This window comes from Vombatus ursinus, unplaced genomic scaffold, assembly GCF_900497805.2.
Source record: "Vombatus ursinus unplaced genomic scaffold, bare-nosed wombat genome assembly UNPS02014874.1, whole genome shotgun sequence".
NCBI classification, from domain to species: domain Eukaryota; kingdom Metazoa; phylum Chordata; class Mammalia; order Diprotodontia; family Vombatidae; genus Vombatus; species Vombatus ursinus.
In genome coordinates this window covers 13,750,803-13,768,931 of record NW_020954652.1, presented here as the reverse complement: position 1 = coordinate 13,768,931, position 18,129 = coordinate 13,750,803, and the positions used below count along the sequence as shown (strand labels likewise).

At 36.5% G+C, this 18,129-nt stretch overlaps 1 protein-coding gene across 4 annotated transcripts in view; it reads right to left on the bottom strand.

Moving 5' to 3' along the window:
* PPFIA2 (PTPRF interacting protein alpha 2) overlaps positions 1–18,129 on the bottom strand; it is a 664,632-nt gene that overhangs the window by 99,048 nt on the left and 547,455 nt on the right. For all 4 annotated transcript variants that reach the window (XM_027842480.1, XM_027842481.1, XM_027842482.1 and 1 more), the window contains 5 exons: positions 14,671–14,754; positions 14,228–14,359; positions 10,692–10,754; positions 8,979–9,070; positions 1,263–1,398 (listed from right to left, as the gene is read on the bottom strand). In XM_027842480.1, the coding sequence (XP_027698281.1) occupies positions 1,263–1,398; positions 8,979–9,070; positions 10,692–10,754; positions 14,228–14,359; positions 14,671–14,754 (507 nt within the window). The remainder of the gene's footprint in view (positions 1–1,262; positions 1,399–8,978; positions 9,071–10,691; positions 10,755–14,227; positions 14,360–14,670; positions 14,755–18,129) is intronic.

Below are 18,129 nucleotides of genomic sequence, written 5' to 3'. Positions count from 1 at the left end.
TGCAACTTACAGTTTTGGGGAGCTGTCTGGAGTAGTGATGTCAAACTCCAATGGAAATGGGGTCACAGATCCATGCATAAGGGGCTACATATTGATTCAGTTTCAAAATATAATGTTATTTATGTTTTACTTTATTTTATTTGTTCTGTTAAATATTTCCCAATTACATTTTACTCTGGCTTGGGTAGCACTCCAGAGTATTTTGTGCCACGTGTTTGACACCTCTGGCCTAGAATACAAAGAAGTTAAGGGACTTGTTCAGGGTCACTCAGGTTGTAAATATTGGGGCAGAACATGAACTCCAGTCTTCAGAAGGTTTGGAGTCTAGTTTTCTATCCATCATACCAGGTTTCCTTCTGACAAATCTAAGAATCATATGATATTGGAAAAGAATGGGACCTTCAAGGCCACTGAGTTCAGCCTCTGTATTTTGTACCTGAGAACGTTGACAAGAAAGGAGGTGCAATGACTTACCCTAAGTCAGGGGTAGGGAACCTGGGGTGGTGAGGCCATATGTGTCCTTCTAGGTCCTTGGGTGTGGCTTTTTGACTGAGTCCAAGTTTTCTTTTTTTTTTCTTTTCTTTCTTTCTTTTTTTTTGCAATTGGGGTTAAGCTAGGAAGTGTTCTGTGTCCGAGGCCAGATTTTAACTCAGGTCCTCCTGACTCCATGGCTGGTGCTCTACCCACTGCACCACCTAGCTGCCCCCTGAGTCCAAGTTTTATAGAACAAATCCTTTTATTAAGGAGATTTGTTCTGTGAAGTATGGATTCAGTCAAAGGGCCATACTTGAGGACCTAGAGAGCCACACGTGGTCTTGATGCCTCAGGTTCCCCACCCCTGCCCTAGGTCACACAGCTTCTAAGGGATGCTGCCAAGATATATACTCAGCACTTTGGAAAGAAGGATGGTGTAGTAGATAGGTTACTTGACTTGGAGTCTGGAAGACCTGGCATCCAGTCCTACTTAGACACTTAGTAGTTGTGTGGCCCTAGATAAATCACTTAAATTCTGTTGCTTCACCTTCCTCCTCTGTCAAATAAGGAGGCTGAACATGACAGCCTCTAATTTGTAAATATGGAGCTACAGTCCTCCGACTAGAGTAATAGTTTCTTTCAACTCCATATCTACAACACTATTCTTCTGTATCACACATGACACCAATGATGATGTCCAATGAAATTTAATGTTTTCAGTTCTAAGAATAGTAATGAAACAGAATATAGTAATTATAAAGAAATTGCTGAAAAGTATAAAGATTAACCTTTGGTTCATCTCTTCGGACTCCCATACGGCCTCTCCTGGGTCTCCTTATGACCTTAGTTGACCTGTAGTCAGACTGGCTGTCCACAAGTGAACCCACAGAATACCGAAGCTCTGTTGAGGTATCCAAGTGTGTCCTGAGAGGAGGAAGAAAGCATCAGTTACCCATGAAGTGAATTCAAATGTCAAATAAAATTCAAATAGCGAATCACTGACCATCATTGAACAGTAGGTCAATAGTGTTTTAGCTTCCATGGGAATAAATTAGACATTTGCAAAAGCAGAATTAAGTACTTTGTGCCACCTTGGTTGTGGTTGTTTTTGGCTGTCTGACTCTTTATGACCCCGACTGGGGTTTTCTTGACAAAGATACTAGAGTGATTTATCATTGACTTCTGCAGGTCACTTTACAGATGAGGAAACTGAGGCAAAAAGGGTTAAGTGACTTGCCTGGGGTCACGTAACTAGTAAGTATCTGAGGCCAGATTTGAAGTCAGGAAGATGTGTTCTTGACTCCAGGACTGGCACTCTATCTACTGTGCCACCTGATACCTGCCTCCCTGCCTCCCTGATACCATTTAGTAAATTACTATTTCATTGAATTAAACAGTTTATTTAGGACTGTCTAGTACGTTGGACATTACCTGAAGAGAGTAAACCCAGTGGTGGGGCTTAAGATTGATTCTGATAGGTTTAATGATTTAAAATATTATTATAACTCATGGACTCTTTTCCTCACCACAGTAGACAGCAAAAATAATCTTATTTTCATCAGAAAGGTAAAATGACTCACCCAACATAGCCAACTAGTAAATGTTGGAGTAGGGATTTGAAACCACATCAACTGATGCCAATACCAGTATTAAATCCATTTTGCAATGCTGCCTTTTTGAAGATAACTGCAGATTCTACCAGTAACAAATATATTCCCAGGGAATACTTTCTGTACAAGTAGTCATTTAACCATCAAATAAAATACATTTGATCTCTTGGATTTGAGAATGAAAATGTAAACCAGAACAAAAGAGAGTTCTTACTCTGAAGAGTAATTAAAATAATTATAAATATTAATTAAAATAAATATAAATAAATAAATAAATATTAATTAAATGATTATATTTACTTGATCACTAAATTAAGGAAAAGCTTGTTTAAACCAAAGGTATTTCTGAATAAATTTATATTAAAATATTTTTTTTATTTCAAACCTACTAAAAAGGAAACTCACCTTTCTATAGGATATTATGCCTAATTGTTTGTTGGATTTTTTTGGGAAAAATATGAAGGGAAACCCCAAGGGTTGAGGTATGTACAGGTGACTACTTGTGTTGGAGGATGGAGCCTGTACATTAATACAAGCACAGATCGTTAATACTGAAAGCCCCAAATGGTCATCATTTTCATAGGATCAACAGATGTAGAGCAGGAAGGGTCCTCAGAGGCCATCTAATAAAACCTTATCATTGTATAGATGAATAAACTGAGGATAAGGGAGGTTAAGTGACTTGGCCACATCACACAGATAACAAACATAATAACCAGAAGCCATTATCAACAGTCATATATTTATTAGCTTGTTGTGATTAAAAACATTCACCACATAAGCATAATGCAATGATAATGGCTTCCTTTGGATAAGAATATTGTTTTAATATGATTTATACATATCTCTGACTTTCTCAAAGGCTGTGCCCATTCCTGGAATGCACTCTCTCCTCACCCTTCTGAATCTTAGAATAGTTAATTTCATTCAAGACTCCTGGGAGGGATTCTTAATTTCTGTCATGTCATAAATGCCTGGGCTATTTGATAGCTCTTCTCAGGATAATACTTTTAAATGCATAAAACAAAAACACATAGTATTACAAAGGAAACAAATTATATCGAAATACTGCTATCAACATATCTGAAAAGTAAGTTAAAAGACTAAGGATAATAACCCTTATAGAGGAATTCTATCTTGATCCCCTCAAATTACCAGTGTTCACTCCTTTTTGAAATCATTTGTATATATTTGTTTGTCAAAGATCACAGAAAGTGTTTTCAAAGTCTCTGTCCACAGTCTCCCCATTTGGAAAGTAAGGGGATTGGTTTTGCTGGCTTCCAAGGTCCCTTTGAAATATTATGATCTTACTCAGCCCCCTAATTTCATAGATGAGGAACTGAAGCCTCATTCAGATACATTCTATTTCTCTCAATAAGCTCCCTGGGGACATGGGTGATTGCATGTTTATGCATCTCTAGTGTCTAGCTCAGTTCCTTTTTTTTTCTTTTATTTCAGACCTGTGTTTTCATTATTATAGGGATTCCCAATTAGAAACCTCCCTCTATCATTACATACCCCTCCTCCCCATAACTTTTAGTGTTAGAAAGCTGCATAGGCACTAAGAGATTAAGTGACTTGACTAGAGTGTCCCAGTCAGGATGTATTTGAAAAGGATCTTGAACCCACGTCTTTCTGACAAGGAGACTGGCTACTTACATTGAACACAATGTACTGCCTCACTGCCTTGACCACAGCATATGTTTATTACATGATTGTTTCATTTATTGAATAATACCATTCTGAAGCTGGATAGACTACTGGACTTGGAATCAGGAAGATCTGAGTTCAAATACTGCCTCAGATACTTATTAACTGTGTTGACCTGGGCAAATTAATTTTGCCTCTTTCCACCTCAGTCTCCCCAACAGTAAAATAAGGAAGATAATAATAGCACTTCCTTGACAGGGTTGTTATGAAGATCAAATGAGATAGCATGTAAAGCTGTTTGCAAACCTCAGAGCCCTATATAAATGCTAGCTATTATCATCATTAAGATACAGATTTAGACATAAACCTGGATGTTATTGAAACAGAAGGCTATTTCTAAAGAAGGCTCTTTCCCACATAAGCCAAATAAGTCATTGAAATGGCTCATGAGAAACTCCAAGTTGCTTTTTTCTATTCATTAGTTTTATTCATATTTAATTTAAGCTGCTCAGAGCTCCCTCATTTTCATTGTTAGATTTCAATAGGACCAGAAAATGGTGGGAAAAAAGTGCTAAAAATTTTCTGTGGTCAAAATAATCTTTTCTAATATTAGCTGTAAGTGAATTGAAAATCGCATCTGGTCACCCTCAGTGTATCTGAAATAGCCCTTGTTATATAAATACATATATATATATATATATATTCACTTTCCAAGTCAAAGGAAACTAGTGTATCCCACTTTTAAAAAATACACACACACACACACACACACACACACACACACACACATTAAGCCTATTCACTTGAGACAGCTAAGAAAAGTTTACAATCAGCTTTACATGGGTCTTCTTTAAAAGGTTTGCTGCATGGTTCAAAATCATCATTTTCTATTCTGAAAAATAAAATGGGATTGGTTTTCCTCTTTTAATCTTTTCTTTTAGTTTCCTGATAAGAAGAGAGCCCAAACAGAGGAAGGTTTGGCTGCTTTGATCATCAAAGCTGATTATGGGCCTTGAAGCTGTGGCCTAATTCCAAATTGAACCTACCCATTAAGAAGACCACATTGATTTACTCTACAATCTGCAATATAACATGGCAACCAATATCCTGGAAAGCTTTTACTGGTCATGTATGTACTCTTCACTCAGCAGAGTCCTCATTCACAGGAATACAGGTGAAGAAATTCTGCTACTCTCTGGTAATGTTTATACATGGTGGAAGTTTTTGTTTCCCCCTCCCCCCAAAAACAGTGAAGAAAAAATGACTAAACACAATGACTTTTCACTCCTATCATTGGTTTATATAAACATCTGAATATTCAAACTTGAACTGTATCTCTCAATATTTGTCTTAGTTTGTCAGTAAACACACAATTTCTTTTTAGAAAGAATGTCAAAAAATAGCCTTATTTATTATATATTTACTATTTATATTATATATTAGTATATTATATATTATATATATAACATATATAATATCATTAAATATTATATATTTATTATGTTATTATTTTGACAGGTAGTTGTAAGAATGTTGTTGTTGTTGAGTGATTTTAGTCATGTCAGACTCTTAGTGACCCCATTTGGAGTTTTCTTGGCAGAGAATCTAGAATGGTTTGCTATTTCCCGCTCCAGTTCATTTTATAGATGAGGAAAATGAGGCAAACAGAGTGAAGTGACTTGTGTAGGGTCACATAACTAGTAAGTGTCTGAAGCTGTTAAACTTATATCTTTCTGACTCCAGGCTTAGTGCTCCATCCACTGAACCACCTAGCTGCCCCACTAGAGAAATGGTAGTCTAGGCTAAAAACTGTTCTTGAACTCTATTTTATTTGCTTCTCTGATTATTGCTTTCTGGATTCCTTCAAATGGTTCTGAAGTTGGGATGGAGGATGAAATTCGACAGGAGCGTGAAACATACAAATGAATACTGTGATGAAGAAGATGATATTTACATAGTAACAGTACAGCACGCACAATGATGACGACTTACTTCAAAGTCACCTTTGCTTTTTGCTTTACATTTTATACTGTAGTAAGGGGAAGAGAGTTGCAACACATATTAGAAATCTTTACTTTTAAAATAATTTATGCCACTAACATTCTTTTCATTGTTGTCATTGAGGGTGTGATGTAGCATATGGGGTGCTAGGTTTGGAGTCAGGAGGACCTGGGTTCAAATCCAGCCTCTACCAATTACAAGCTGAATGACCCCGGGCAAATCACTTAACCTTGCTAAGTCTTAGTTTGGACTTAATGGCACCTGAATTTCCTTCCAACTATAAATCTAAGATTCCATGATCCCAAATAATAATTTTCTTTAACATTTTTTATTTAGAAAAAGACCTCAAGGCATCTTAAACTCAAAAATGTCCAAAAACAACGAGTAATCTTTCTTCCTACTCCCACCATCTCTCTGTTGGGTTTTCAAGATGCTACTCTCTTGGGTCTCCTCCTCCCTGTCTTCACAATTCTTCTCTGGTTCCTTTGCTGTCTCTTCATATTCTTCACCACCTCCACTATCTGTGTCCCCCAAGTCTTTTTCATGGGCCCTGTCCTCTTATTTCTCTGCCTTCACTCACTCACCTTATCACCTTCCACAGGTTTAATTATCATGTCTATGCAAATGACTCCCAGGTCTATAGATCCAGGACCATTCGCTATCCCAAGTTCATCATTAACTGCCTAGAGGACATTTTGAATTACAAGTCTTATAACCATTTAAATCCAACATGTTATCATTTGTTATCTTTTCTACCAAACACTCCCATATTTCCAAACTGCCTTGTTTCTGTTGAGATGACTGAAAAGTCACCCAGATTTTTAACCTCAGAGTCATCTCCAGTTTGTCATTCTCCCCTGGGCCACTTATCTAATGAATGGCCAACTACTGTCAATTTTATCTTCATGACATCTTTCACATCTCTCCCCTCGGTACTACTTATGGAGCCACCACCCTAGTTCCGACCTCCATTTCTTCCTGTCCAGAATTCTACAAAAGCTTCCAAATTGGTCTCCTTACCTTGAGTCTCTCCCTTCTCCAAGCCACAACTGCTAAAGTGGTATTCTAAAAGTACAGGCTTATCCATGTCACTCCTGTATTCAATAAATTCCAATGTCTCTCTTTTAGCTCCAGGATCAAGTTTGAATTTCTGTTTGACCTTTAGCACAACTGACCTTCCAATTCACTTTTCTGTCTTCATTACGCATTCTTCCCCTTCCTGTACTCTGTGTCTACACAAACAACCCTCCTTTTGTTCATCACACAATATCAATTTCATCTCCCATCTCTCTGTAGCTTTGTCCAGGCAGTAACCTTGTTTCAGGAATATAATCTCTCTTTCTGCCTTCAAGAATCCCTCATTTCTTTCAAAGCTCAACTTCCTTACTAACTCAGCCTTACAAACTCATGAAAACTTTTTGGATTCCCCTCCTGTCTCTACTACAAAATTACCCTGTATATTTATTATGTGTATTCTTACATGGTGTTACCTCATTAAATTATAAAAGTTGAAGGAGGGTAGGGATAGTTTCACCTAGAACAATATCTAGAACATAGTAGGTACTTAATAAATGCTTATTGGTTGACTGGCTCTCCTCTACAAAGTTCTGTCCTAAAGCCTAACTGTTACAAAAAGTGGCAACAATTTCTCAAAGGTTATACCAACAAAACATATACAGTGGAAACTTCCACAATGCAAGAAATGCTTTCTGTATGGCATCAGTAACAAATTAAATCTGTTTTTCCAAGAACCAATGTAGCTCATTATGGAGAAGCATATCACCATCTCATAATGCATAAATTTCTTTTTCTAGGTAGGGTAATCCACAAGACAAAAAACAAAGTGTGTAGACTTTCAATTTTGCAATGGTGGTGGGAAAGAGGGAAAAGAGACTAAGAATCACATAAATAAACTTTAATTTGATTCTAAATAAGAGATTTTTGTCCAATAACTAAAAAGAAGGCATACTGAAGGAGAAGCTGAATCATATTAATCTTGAAATTCTTCTTATAAATAGGAAATATTTAAGGAAAGAGTTAAGTTGCACCTAAATGGAGGGAGGGCTTTTACAATCCAGGAGAGGTAGAGTGTATATGATCATATGGCCAAAGATAAAGACACTATTTCATTGGCTCTTCGCTTGACATTATGAATGGGAAGGAAGGGTTGCATAGTAAGGATGAACAGGGCACAATATATAACCAATGAGTAACTAAAGAAAAACAAATAAAAATACCATCAAGGAAGTGAATATGGGCTGATCACATGATGAAAATGAAAGGAGAGAGCCAGAGCGCTCCCCTAGTGCCTTCACAATGCCAGAGGAGAATACAGGAAGCCGTAAGCACAGTGGATGGGCTTCCCATGGTAAACTTAGGGAAACACCCAGTTAAGGATCCCAGGATGTCACATTGGTATGGATGGATTTCAATCTTCATTATGCAGGAAGCTTGCAAATCAATGATATCACAGATCCTTGTGAGTATTGATCCTTTGAGACTGATCAGTTAATTATGTACTGAAAGTCATTTAAAAAAAAACAACTGTTCTTGGTCACAACCTGGCGAAACCTATAGACTTGCAGAATAATGTTTTAAATGCATACAATATAATACAGAGGATGGCAAAAGAGCCAATTATAGTGAAATACAATTATTAAGAAAGGAATATGTCAGTTATTTTGCATGTAATAGTTCTCATCAAAGAGGTTCAAAGTACCAGGAATGTTTGTAGAAAAGATGAAGAAAGGCTTCGCCAAACAGTTGACCTTTGGGGTGCTTACTCTCTGTGAAACAATATCAGTTTTCAAAACAGTATACTTCTGAGTAATGTAAATCTTAACATAAGCCATTGAGGAAATTATGCTTATGTTTTAGCCAAAGATATGTTGTTTTAGATAAGACAAGAAATAACAATAATTCATGCTATGATAAATAAAAAAAATTGGAATCCAAACATTTTATTATCATTTCTCTAAAGAAGTAGAGCAGTACAGAGCTGGATGCTATTTTGTCTAGGGAAATTTTTTTTAACTAATATGCTTTAAAATGTAAAAGTTTTATTTCTATGTTGAATATAACAGGTATAAACAGGATTAAACTGTGGCAGAATAACAATTTATCAACTCAACATTTTGGTGCTTGTAGTTTGGGGAGACAGCAGCAAGCCAGCAATATATAGCCATAAGAAAAATCTTGATGCTCATTTGAAATAAACTAGATCAGCTTTTAATTAAAAATTACCTTGATATTGTGGGTTCAATCAAAGAGCCAGTTCTCATTTTCAATTGGTCTAGTTCTGACCTCAGCTTTTCAATTTCTTCTGCTAATCTTTCCTAAAAACCAAAGAAACATTACTCAGATACTATATACATTCCATAATATCAATCTGAAAATTAATAATTCAAATTCCTGCTTCATTATTCCTGAAAATAGACATTTGGCAGGCATATTGTGAGGCATGGCAGTTCAATAATGAGAATTAATTTTTATAAGTAGGAAGGCACACAGACAAAAAGTGTCTCCAACTGCTCCCTCTCCAGCTAAAAGTGGTGTCTTCTTTCGTCAAGTTTCTCATGTCTTTTCATTTTTAACTTATATACAACATTGCAGAATTATCCCTAGTATCACGCACAACTAGAGTTTTGTGCCTGGGTCCACAAGGAAAAGGGGTTGTGTGTTTTCCTTATAGTAGACATCCACTGGGCACATGCCACTTGGCATAATTATCCCCCCCCATTCCCATCCTTTACTCAGCCCAAGATTCCCACCCCTGAGGGTCCCATTGTTATCACAGCCTTCTTCCAAGGCCCTGATTTCACTACTGTTGTTCAAGCACACCAGAATGTAAGCAGGGTGATAAAAACTGTCACTGCTGAGAGATACCTGGCACATAGCATCATTGATACTAGGTGTCCTAAGTAATTGTTGTCACTGATGTCCTAATCTCAGCAATGCAATACAAGACATCAGTGACAGCAATTACTTAGGACACCAATGATGCTGTGAGCTGGGTATCTCAGCAATGACCCGGAGGGTTTCTCTCTTCCCATCAACTTTGATGATTTTGCCTCTGGTGCAGAAATACCTTGTAATGACTCTCCTCCCTTTTATCTTTGGTAGCTTTGTACTTCTTTATGGAATAAGTCATTTGATTGTAAGCTCCATGAGAGCAGGATCTAAGTCACGTGAGTCACTTTTACCCATGGGCATGGAAGGCCCTTAAGGCTACGAAATTAGAGCATGAGCTCTGAAAATTTCAACCTCATTGGGAAGGCAGATTACATCTGTTGTCTGAGGACCAGCCTAGTGGAGCAATTTGAAATTTATTATCACAATTTGACCGAAAAAAAGATGAATTCCTTTGGTTATGGTAATCCACAATGACTTTTGTTACATTATCTTAATTATAGGTTCTTCTGGACTTCTCTATATTTTTCAATGGTATCAACATTGTCTCTCTAACAGGTTCAAAACTTCCATGTCCCTTTCCTTTTCTCCATGTATCTAAACGTTTTCTCTTTCCTTGAAAGCCTGAGCCAAATCTTCTTGTCTCTCAAGCCTTCCTCAATTTTATTTAACCCATACTAATGTCTCCCACCGCTGAATTCACAATATAGTCTTTATTGACTAGATAAGGCTTTTGGCATAGTCCATCAATCAAACGACAAACATTTTTAAGCACCTACTATATGCATAATATATATTAGCTTGGATTGCTATATGTATATATTCTGTATTCCCAACTATAGTGCATATTTCTTGAGGGAAGACAGGGTTTAGGTATTACACCTCACTATAGTCTTTTTTAGTTACAATGTCTTCGATATATCAAGCGCTCAATAGATGTTTGCTGGTACTGATACTACGAGTTCACTCAATTTATTACATATTAACAATATTAAAAAAACACATGATTGTTATATAGGTGAAAAAATGTAAACTTTTCCATACTACCTTATCATGCAAAGATTCTTCAAGATTCTTTCTGAAACTTTCAGATTCTTGAATTAAAACATTCTAGGGGAAAAAACAGATGTGACATCAATTGAACAACATAAAAACAATATGTATGAAAAGCAAATGTCCATTGTTAGTATATTAACTCACAGTTTTCTTCATAAACATAGATTCCTTAAAACAGTTATCTTCACATTTTGGGAAATGTAAAATTGAAACCGTGGTGGCTTAGCTTGTAAAATTCAGAGAGAGAGAACAGAATGCAAACATATTTTTTAAGGTGTTAATCATTTTCTGTTTGTTTCATGTAGACCACACGTTTGAGGGGAAATAAATATGTCTCTTTTACATTTTAAGAGGGCCAACAACAAGAAGAAAGAAGCATTTGTGTCTATTCACTTAACTTTCCCATAAAAATGTGTTTCTAGTGAATACATGTTAGATACCTCAGGAAATGAGAAATCATCAGATGATGATTTTCTAATAGGATTTCTATTCCCTGGCTAATCTTAATTGCCAAATTTCTATTAAAATTAAATATATATATATATGTATACGTATGTGCATGTATACAATACAAAAATTAGAAACAGACAGGTAGAGATAATATAAAGATAGGTAGACAGATGACAGAAAGACAGAGAGAAAGACAGAGAGAGAGAGAGAGAGAGAGAGAGAGAGAGAGAGAGAGAGAGAGACTAGACCCATGATTTCTTTCAAATAGTGAACTAAAAACTTTCTTTATCCATCCAAGATGGCACTTTTTTCCTCTAACTTTTAGTGCTACTGAATTGCCCAAGGTACTGATATGTTATGTGAGTTGCTCAGGGTCACAAACATAGCATATGTTATTTGGGAGGAACTGAAACCAGGCCTTTTTGGCTTCTAGGCTTGTTTTTCAGTCACTACATGAACAAAACCTTTTACATTTGCAGAAGTATCTTGTGAAAATATGAGCTCTTTATTCAAGCAGAACTTATACAATGATAGAAATAAGTTGCACTGTAGAATATCATATGCATCTCTGGGATAAAGGAATGGCTAGGATTGAAAGTGAGCACTATCCCTTTTCCAAACCACCAATGCAGTTGGTGGCACAGTAGATAAAGCAGTAGACCTGGAGTCAGGAATATGAGTTCAAATCCTACTTCAGACACTTACCAGCTGTGTGACCTTAGACAAATCATTTAAACCCTCTGTGCCTCAGTTTCCTCATCTGTAGAATGGGGATAATAATAGCACCTATCTTCCATGGTTGTAAGGTTCAAATGAGAAAAAAATTATGAAATACATAACACAGTGCCTGGCACATAGTAAATGTTACATAAATGTTAGCTGCTGCTGCTGCTACTATTATTACTACTACTATTACTATAATTACCACAAATAATTCAAATTTCTTTTAAAAATTAATTTTCAAGAACAGCAGAGGGAAAGAGTGGAATTACTTAAGTGACAAATTTATTGACCACATTTACATATGGGCAAAGCAAATTACCTTTGGGAGTGGTGGAGGTTGACAAATATACAGATCAGAAGGCCTGGATTACATGGGACTTAAGAGTACATCTAGTCCAACCCCCTTCAATGTAAAGATGAGGAAACTGAGGCACAAGGAGTTAATGTAACATGCCCAAGATCAGATGGGTAGAAGTATAAGAAGTAGAATTTAAAGTCTGGAGTTTTCTGACTCTGGAGCCAATGTTCACTGTATCACCTCTTCTAGATGATACTAAAATTTTTAACTGCCAAAAGACATTTTCAATCAAAAAAAATTTTTATTGGTGTATTTGACTATTGCAAAGTGGGGTGGGTGCCCAAGCTCAAGTTTTAAGAAGTGGTTAGGCAGAATTGTCAAGATGGTTTTTCAACCTGGGCTTATCTATATACATGTATGTAAACAGATATATCTATCTCCCTCTCTCTCTTCCTCTACCCCTCATTTCCCTCCCTTTCCACCCCCTCCCCACTCCTGTTTTGGTTACTCTGGGTTTAGGTACTTGTTCCCTGAGAGGGAATCTCCTACATACCAACCATGCATATGATTATACATATTATACCAGTAGGAAGTAACACATCTAGTCAAAATCAGAATGATACACTGCGGAACAACAGATGTAGTTTCTTTTAACCCACGGAGGAAGGCAGCTTCAGAAAGGATGCTCCCTCTGATACCAGAAAAGAAAGCTGGCTATTACCCCCCACAAAAGAACTCCCAGGCAATAAAATACCAGTTGTACCAAGTTACCCCTTTGCCACATACTGAGGGTGTCCCAGAAGTCTTTAAGCTACAGCTTAAAACTGTCCTAAGACTTCTGAGACATCCTGTATAATCTTCACATGTGCCTCATTATCACTGTACTCTAAGTTTTAGACCACTCTTCCCAAGGACCTATATATGTACTATATATATATACACACACATATACATATATGTATATTATATACACACACATATATATTATATATATATAATATATATATATTGTATATATATATATATTTATTTATTTATTTGTTGGTATTACTCTTCCCACTCCCTCCCTGTGCTTTGGAAGGAATATTTTGCATCATTATTCTTGTTACACCAACTTGGTTAATACCTGTAGTAAAAAGCTAATTCAGAAGGGCTGATTGCCAATAGGGGCTTGTGAGTGACAGTACTAGTAATGCTCATCCCCTGGAACCCTGGGAGTAGTCGTCAGCCACCTCTGGGGATAAACCACCAATGTGGGATAGGAGCTACATCATCTTGGTTAATACCTTTAGTAAAAAAGCTAATTCAGAAGGGCTGATTGCCCATAGGGGCTTGTAAGTGACAATACTAGTAATGTTCATCCCTAGAAATAGTAGTCAGCTTCCTCTGGGGATCATCCATCATAATGGCTTAGGGACTGGACCTGAAGAAGAAATCCCAGAGGGAGGGCTATATGATGATAGACAGAAAGAACATAGCGGGAGAAAGGGCACTAGCAGCTGAAGGTAGGGCAGTAGGAAGATGGTATGCAAGCTAAGTTCTCAGGAAAGTAAGAGATTCCAGAATGGTGAAGGCAGAGAGGGGAGTGGGAAGCATTCCAGCCATGGGAGAACATGTATAAAGTACAGAGGTAGAAAAATAGGAGATGGAGTCCCCTGTGTGAAGGACAGCAAGAAGGCCAGTTTTGCTAGACTAGAGACTTCAGGAAAGGGATTTGTACATAATAAGCCAGGCAAGAAATGGCATTTTGAAGGACTTTAAAGGTCAAACAAGAATTTTATTTTGTTTGAGAGAGAATAAGGATCCACTGAAGTTTACTGATCCCAGGAATGAGATGTTTTGACAGACTCCTAAAAAAGTCCATGGGTGTTGGATGGATTAGCACAAGGAAAGACTCAAGGCAAACAAATAGTATTTTTGCAATGAGATACTTAGAAGGAAGTTACTGGACAGTACACTAGAACTACTTGGTGTCTACACAAATATTAGAGCTGATGACCATCAGGATTTGTATCACTCAAGTGGGATAAACAGATGCCCTTTCAGTTCGTTTTACCTTCTCCTCCAGAGCTGCCATCCTTTCTTTCAAGTGTAGCTGCAGACGCTCATTGGATTCCGTCAAAAGTCGATCTACAGTGTCTGATAACCTTTTGTTGTGTTCCTCATTCATTTTTTCTCTTTGTCTAGCCTTTGGTTCAGAGGGAGAAAAAAAAAACAGCAACAACACCAAATGCTGTCAACTTAAATACAAAAAACCATCTTCCCTCAGTTTATATTCAAAGCTGAAATTTGGGTAGGTTAATTGAAACATTTTTACTGAGTCCCCAAAGTAGATTAAGCTTCTCTGTTGATGAAGTTGTCAGGAACTTTTTTTCATTAAGATGCATGTAGCCTGCCAAATGTGATTTAATTAAAGCCCACAATCAATAAAGAGCATACTGTGGAATATTAAATCCAGAGATAGTGGGAGGGAGTGGAAGAGATCTGCAATTCACATACTCTTTGAAGCTCCTGGTTCTTCTCTTCGAGTTGACCTTCCAAATGCCTCATCCTTTCTTCAATGTTACCATGCCTCTCCTCAGCCTGTAAAGAAATAGGAAGGGTTAGCCAGAAATGCCACGCTTTCCCAACATTTCATCTAAGGAAATTGAAATAAAACATAAAGCAAGCTACTACCAACTGCAAACTTAGTTTTCAAAATCGAAACTTTGTTTAAAACAGGCAGCTGAACAGCATCGCTTGAAATGTGTCAGCTACAAAGGCCTGTTACATCCAAGCATCAGCAAAACATTGGAGTTGTTTATGAGCAATGAAATCAGCCAAATGTAGCATGCAGACTGTGCAATTTGAACAGAAACCTGCCATTGGAAAAAGTTTTAAGCTCCTTGAAGCACTGAGCTGAACAATGGTTGATTATCAATAACTAAAAAAAAATCATTAAAAACGATTTATAAATGAAAACAAACCAAACCAAAACCAAAACAAAACAAAAACAAAAACAAAAACAGATGGAGTCTATTTAGCAATAGAAAGTAAAGTCCAGTAGGACTACCTTCCTACGTATGGAGATCAATTCTTGTAGTTTAGCTTCCATAACATACTGATAATCATCAGATGAGGTAGAGGAGGTTGGATCAGACTAACAAGTCAAGGAAAAGGAGAGGGACAAAATTGAAAAAATCAGAACTAAAGGCACACTGAACAGAACACAGCACAGAATGCTTAAAAGAAAAATGTGACTGCAAATTCAATACTTTAATAGACAGAATTTTGTGGAGAGAACTACACAGATATCTAGTGGACACGATGCTGTTGATGTACATAAATGGAAAACAATGATATGCTAAAAAAATAAAGAAAGCTATTGACCTAAAGATGGAGTTTTAAGGTTAGTGATGATTGGCTGATAAACAATTATTATAGAGTGAATCAAAGCAACTCTAATAGACTCATGTTATAATTGGAATTATGGGAAACCAAACACCAGAATGTGTCTCAAAGGCTGTTAGAGGGTCCTTAGTCAGGAGTAGTCCCCAGTTATTTGAATAGGAATGGAATTAATGAGGTTTCATGTTGTGTAAGATGCTAAATAAGTGACCCAATTACAAGAAATTCATATTTTTTTTTGCCACAGCCTCTAATTCTTCTAAATGAAAGAAAAAAAGCTAGGCTATATAATGTTAGAATTTACAAGAGACGAAATACAATTTAATTGACTTAACATACTTAAGAGGAGAAATCACAAATGAGTAGAGTTTGGGGCCTTGAATGCACATTATGGCTGTCCATTTGAAATTTAATCTTTGGTTCACTGGTTCATGCCACATACTGATGTCAAGTTTTCATTCTGCTCAGGACACAGTGATGCAGCGAGGTTGAGGAAACGTGTCTGTAAAACCTACTTAAACACTCCAATGAATAATGCAGAAACCAAGTGCTACCTTGACTTTGCTGTTCTCAAAATTAGGCCTATTCTTAAAATGAAAACATAATGAGTAAAACACCTTTATGCATTATTCTATGCCAGGAGTCTGGAGAGTTTCATCACTTTCCAGGTAAATGCCAGATTGCCATGGATATAATGTGTTCAACACATGGAATGCAGCTGAGAGCTGTGTTTTATTAGTATGCTATGTACAAGTTATGGCTATGAATATATTCATAAACACTGTTAGTGAAATAACCACTATAAACAGTCAGAGGACCCAAGTAGACCAGGTAGAAAGTTAAAAATAGTAAATAGTTTATCCAAATAATGAACTTTTCCCATCCCAAAGTCAACCTAAAAAAGGGAAACATAATAAAGACATATATCCCTACACATGAATATGTAATGCAAGATTTGAAATGAGATAGTAACCTATTTGAACATGATATCAAGCACAGATGATTATTTCCTCCACAAGACACAACATCATCTCAGAATAAACACTTAGCATTTTAATATTGATATAGGTAAGTAAGAGGCAACTCAACATTTGCTGTTTCCAAGATTTTTGCTCTGCTTCTCATTTCCTTGTTAAAAGAAAACAACAAAGAAAAACATAAAACAAGCAACAAAAAAAAATTCTCCATGAAAACTGAATATATGAACCTACTGCATTTACAAAGTTGCAAAGTATACATTTCTCATATAATTGTCAGAATGGGAGGATCTCCATAACTCATGTAGACTTCAATTAAGAATATAGTAAATGAACTGAAGTTTGGGTGACATTTTCAGTTCTACAGATGTAAAAATGTCTTTTAGTCACTAAAAACATCATGTTAAGAGAGTGTTAATAGTTCTAAAAATATCTGAGAGAAAATGTAATTATGCCAAGAGAAATGGAAGTGTGAAGGCTTTCAACTTCTGAAATTTTCTTGGTAAAACTGAAGTCTTTAAATAGCCTTTGATATTCTATTCTTTCCTGTCTTATCCCACAAAACCACATCAGATCAACTTATCAAAACTGTAGCCAAGGAATGAGAAGAGTACTTCATTCAAACAACATTTATTGAATCCAGGGAACCTTTCCTCTATATATCTTGCTTTTATATAATTGTTTGCATGGTGTCTCCTCTATTAGACTTGCCTTCATTGTGTATTTGTTGCTTGTTCTTCGTTATGGAAGAGGACCATGACATCAGGAAGGTGTTGCCATGACTTGCAAGTGAATTGGATTTAAGTGAGGGAGGGCTGTACAAAGTGACCAGTCTCACTTTTTCCTCCAGAGACATTTGGGTCCAGTGGAAAGATATAGATCAGGACGACTGGAGATGACCCGATCCATTAGACTATGAGCTTCTTGAAAGCTTATTTCTTTGTATTCTCAGAGCTTAGCACAATGCCTTAGTACAAATGGTGTTTGATAAATGCTTATCAAGCGACTGTCTAATTACACTATTAGAGTGATGAGTTTTAGCACTGCCATAATTCTAACCTGGACATTGGATAGAATGCATGACAGATATTGTTGCCATTGAGTGCAATCTAATCATGGAAAGAAAATTATTAAGTCCTAAGGGTAGGGTGGATAAGGATTTGAAAATGTATAAGAGTGCACATATAGATGTCAAATCTTTAGACTTATCAAGGAGTTACAGCTAGGCCTCCTTTGGTCAAAAAATGAATTCTCTGAAGTGGGTATATGTGTTCAAATTCACACTATTCAAATTTTTAATTATGTAAACATGATAATTGGTTTCAGCCCAATGAATGAACATATACAGGGTTCCAATAATGTGTCAACTTGGAGGATTTATTTTCCCCAATTGGACCTAACTGTATTATTTAATACTGCAAATATAAAAAGTCATTTATTTAATTTTTAAAGCATTTATTAAGCACTTTTTATGTACCAGGCCACTGTGCTAAGCCTGAGAAATACAAAGAAAAACCAAAAAAATAATCTCTAATCTCAAGGTGCTTAAGTTCATTTCTCTCTCTCTCTCTCTCTCTCTCTCTCTCTCTCTCTC